The sequence below is a fragment of the Notothenia coriiceps genome, unplaced genomic scaffold, assembly GCF_000735185.1.
Source record: "Notothenia coriiceps isolate Sejong01 unplaced genomic scaffold, NC01 NC01_scaffold00037250, whole genome shotgun sequence".
In the NCBI taxonomy this organism is placed as follows: Eukaryota; Metazoa; Chordata; class Actinopteri; order Perciformes; family Nototheniidae; genus Notothenia; species Notothenia coriiceps.
This window is the reverse complement of record NW_011369951.1, coordinates 8,910,710-8,913,553: the sequence shown is the minus strand read 5'-3', so window position 1 is coordinate 8,913,553 and position 2,844 is coordinate 8,910,710. Positions and strand designations below refer to the sequence as shown.

Here is a 2,844-nt window from a genome sequence, read left to right as displayed (position 1 = left end):
ACAGTATTTTAGCGGCTAAAATAATGTCGACGAGGGGCACGTGACGTGCACATATAAAATGTAGAATGTTGAAAATTAAACATTGGCAATATTTCCACATTAATTGATCAAATAACAGGGGATGGGAAGGGGGGATGGCCGTTTCATAAGGGGGATGGTTTTGACCATTTTAATACCTAAGGGGGATGCCATCCCCCCCCATCCCCCCTCAACTCGACTACTGGTTGTTGGTAATGTATTAGCGACCCCCACAGATGTTTGATTTCACTGCGTCCGTGGGAGCTCAGACCCCTCCTTATGGGAGCTCAGCTCCCATTGGCTCCCACATAACTCGAACCCTGATTCAATCAATTAACTTACACAGACCAGAGCCAATCCATATGCCTGTTCCAATTGTAGAAATACAATTGACTCAGGCATGAGTTAAATGTATTGTAAAGGCTAGCATTTGTTTAACTAGGATATTCTTTTTTACTGACAATATAACCTCAGATAATGAAAGCAATTTTTAAAAAAAGAATAGCTTTCTAAGTATTTGAATGTCTTAGGACTTGTATAAAAGTATGAGTAGTCTGTAGATGTAAAAAGAAAAGGGCTGAATCACGATTTTTACATCATCTAGATCAGGGGTCACCAACCTTTTTTAGGATGAGAGCTACTTTCAAGAAATAAAACAAGTCGGGGCCTACTTTTACGCCTCTTTTTTTTGTTCTTTGCTGTGTATATATTTAGCTCTAGATGATCCCATTATGTTCAACAATAGACCTCTTGATGTGCTATTTACCTTTTTAAGCATTTACATGTGTCACCCCGCGCTCAGTTGTAATGTGACCTGGTAACGTTCACTGGCACTTTTCTGGGAGTATCACTTGCACTCTTTTTGCCTGGCAGGCTGGCAGCTGTTGTGGCTTAGGATTTCTAGAATAGCTGGATGAGACACCCAGCAGCATCTGTGCTATAAACTCACCACAGTGCAGCGTGTCTTGGCTGTCTGACTCACAACATTTCTGAGCACAAGCTCCGCAAGTGTTAAACACTTGTCCCACAGGTGGTCAATGTGATGCTGTGCGTAACCACTCCTCTGTGCACTCTTACAACTTCAAATTATGACACAATAAACTCAGAAAATGTAAATCTATGACTGTGATTGCATGTGTTTTTAATGGTTTAACTGAGGCTAGTTTTTGAAATAACCAACCCATTGAGCTAATTTCTCCAGATAAGTTTTGATTTATTTGCAGGTATTGCAGCTCGATTCAGCTTTTTCGTGTGGCTCAAGTCATCGTTGAAAAGCATTTGCAGGTATTGTGTGGTTGCTATGATACATAATGATCAGTAAAGAATCAAGTTATAAGAATGACTGCTTGTAGGACAAATAAGACATTAAAATGCAATTCATCATAAGAATGTCTAAGTCCAGATCATTTATAAAGGAACTAAATAAAAAGTAAATGCCTGACTTAATCAATTAATTGTTGTATTGCTAAGAAATGTGATCTTTATTTTTCCAGTGATGCGTCATTTCCTATGTCCCTAAAGCCTATTTCTCTCCCTGTCTTCAGGGGGAAAGGGTCCCCTCAGGATGAGATCGTAGTCACCCCCTCTCTGTCCGGGGTCGGGCTGAAAACCAAGCAGCTGACGGAGGAAAATGCAGACTTTGCCTCTCGTCACCGATACCACCAATCGTCCTTCATAAGAACCGAGACAATGGTGCAACCACCAGCCCACTGACTGACTTAACTCTGCCTCTGTTTCATGTCATAGCTGTAAGCCTGAAACCACATTTCCTGCCTCAATCCGTGTGGGCCACATGCAGCGTACGTACATACATGTTACAAAGGTGTCATTAAAATGAGTTCATTCTGCATGTGTACAATATGTCCTGGTCGTTTTTAGTTTGCCTTTACTAGTTGACATCACCTTTCAGACATCAAATAAATCTTATGAAAATCAAAGCAGTGGACAAGAAAGGTCCTGTATTACAAGATTCACGCTTTAAGATTCGGAATCTCCAAACCAACATGGGCTTTTTGTGTGTTTTTTAATGTGTCCCTGAATATATTTAACACCGAAGTGAACCACTTGAGGAACACGCCACATAAATGTCAGCCTATGAAAGAACTTATGTTTACATTTAGAGATATTCAAGGAGGAGGAAGAATGTCTGATCTGCTGTGTTATACACGTATATATAAAGGTTATACCAGAAGAAGTTTAATGTGTTTTGCAAAACATGATGAATACAGTATGTCATAATACACTGAACAAAAATATAAACGCAACACTTTGTTTTTGCTCCCATTTTTCATGAGATGAACTCAAAGATCTAAAACATTTTCTATATACACAAAATAACCATTTCTCTCAAATATTGTTCACAAATCTGAAAAAATCTGTGATAGTGAGCACTTCTCCTATCCCGAGATAATCCATCCTTCCTCACAGGTGTGGCATATCAAGATGCTGATTAGACAGCATGATTATTGCACAGGTGTGCCTTAGGCTGGCCACAATAAAAGGCCACTCTGAAACGTGCATTTTTGCTTTATTGGGGGGGTCTGAGGGGGCCTAGTCACACTTGATATGCCACACCTGTGAGGTGGGATGGATTATCTAGGCACAGGAGAAGTGCTCACTATCACAGATCTTTTCAGATTTGTGAACAATATTTGAGAGACATGGTTATTTTGTGTATATAGAAAATGTTTTAGATCTTTGAGTTCATCTCATGAAAAATGGGAGCAAAAACAAAAGTGTTGCATTTATATTTTTGTTCAGTGTATATTTCAACAGTTTTTCGACAAACTATGACTTTTTTGACATGGAAATAATTTTTTAAGATTG

At 39.2% G+C, this 2,844-nt stretch overlaps 1 protein-coding gene across 4 annotated transcripts in view; it reads left to right on the top strand.

Moving 5' to 3' along the window:
• The window catches only part of slc12a8 (solute carrier family 12 member 8), a 24,743-nt gene extending 22,870 nt beyond the window's left edge, over positions 1 to 1,873 (top strand). For 3 of the 4 annotated variants that reach the window (XM_010796213.1, XM_010796211.1, XM_010796212.1), the window contains 2 exons: positions 1,242 to 1,302; positions 1,563 to 1,873. In XM_010796213.1, the coding sequence (XP_010794515.1) occupies positions 1,242 to 1,289 (48 nt within the window). In that variant the 3' untranslated portion in view covers positions 1,290 to 1,302; positions 1,563 to 1,873. The remainder of the gene's footprint in view (positions 1 to 1,241; positions 1,303 to 1,562) is intronic. The other variant, XM_010796214.1, reaches the window with a different exon arrangement.
• Positions 1,874 to 2,844: the final 971 nt, after the last annotated feature.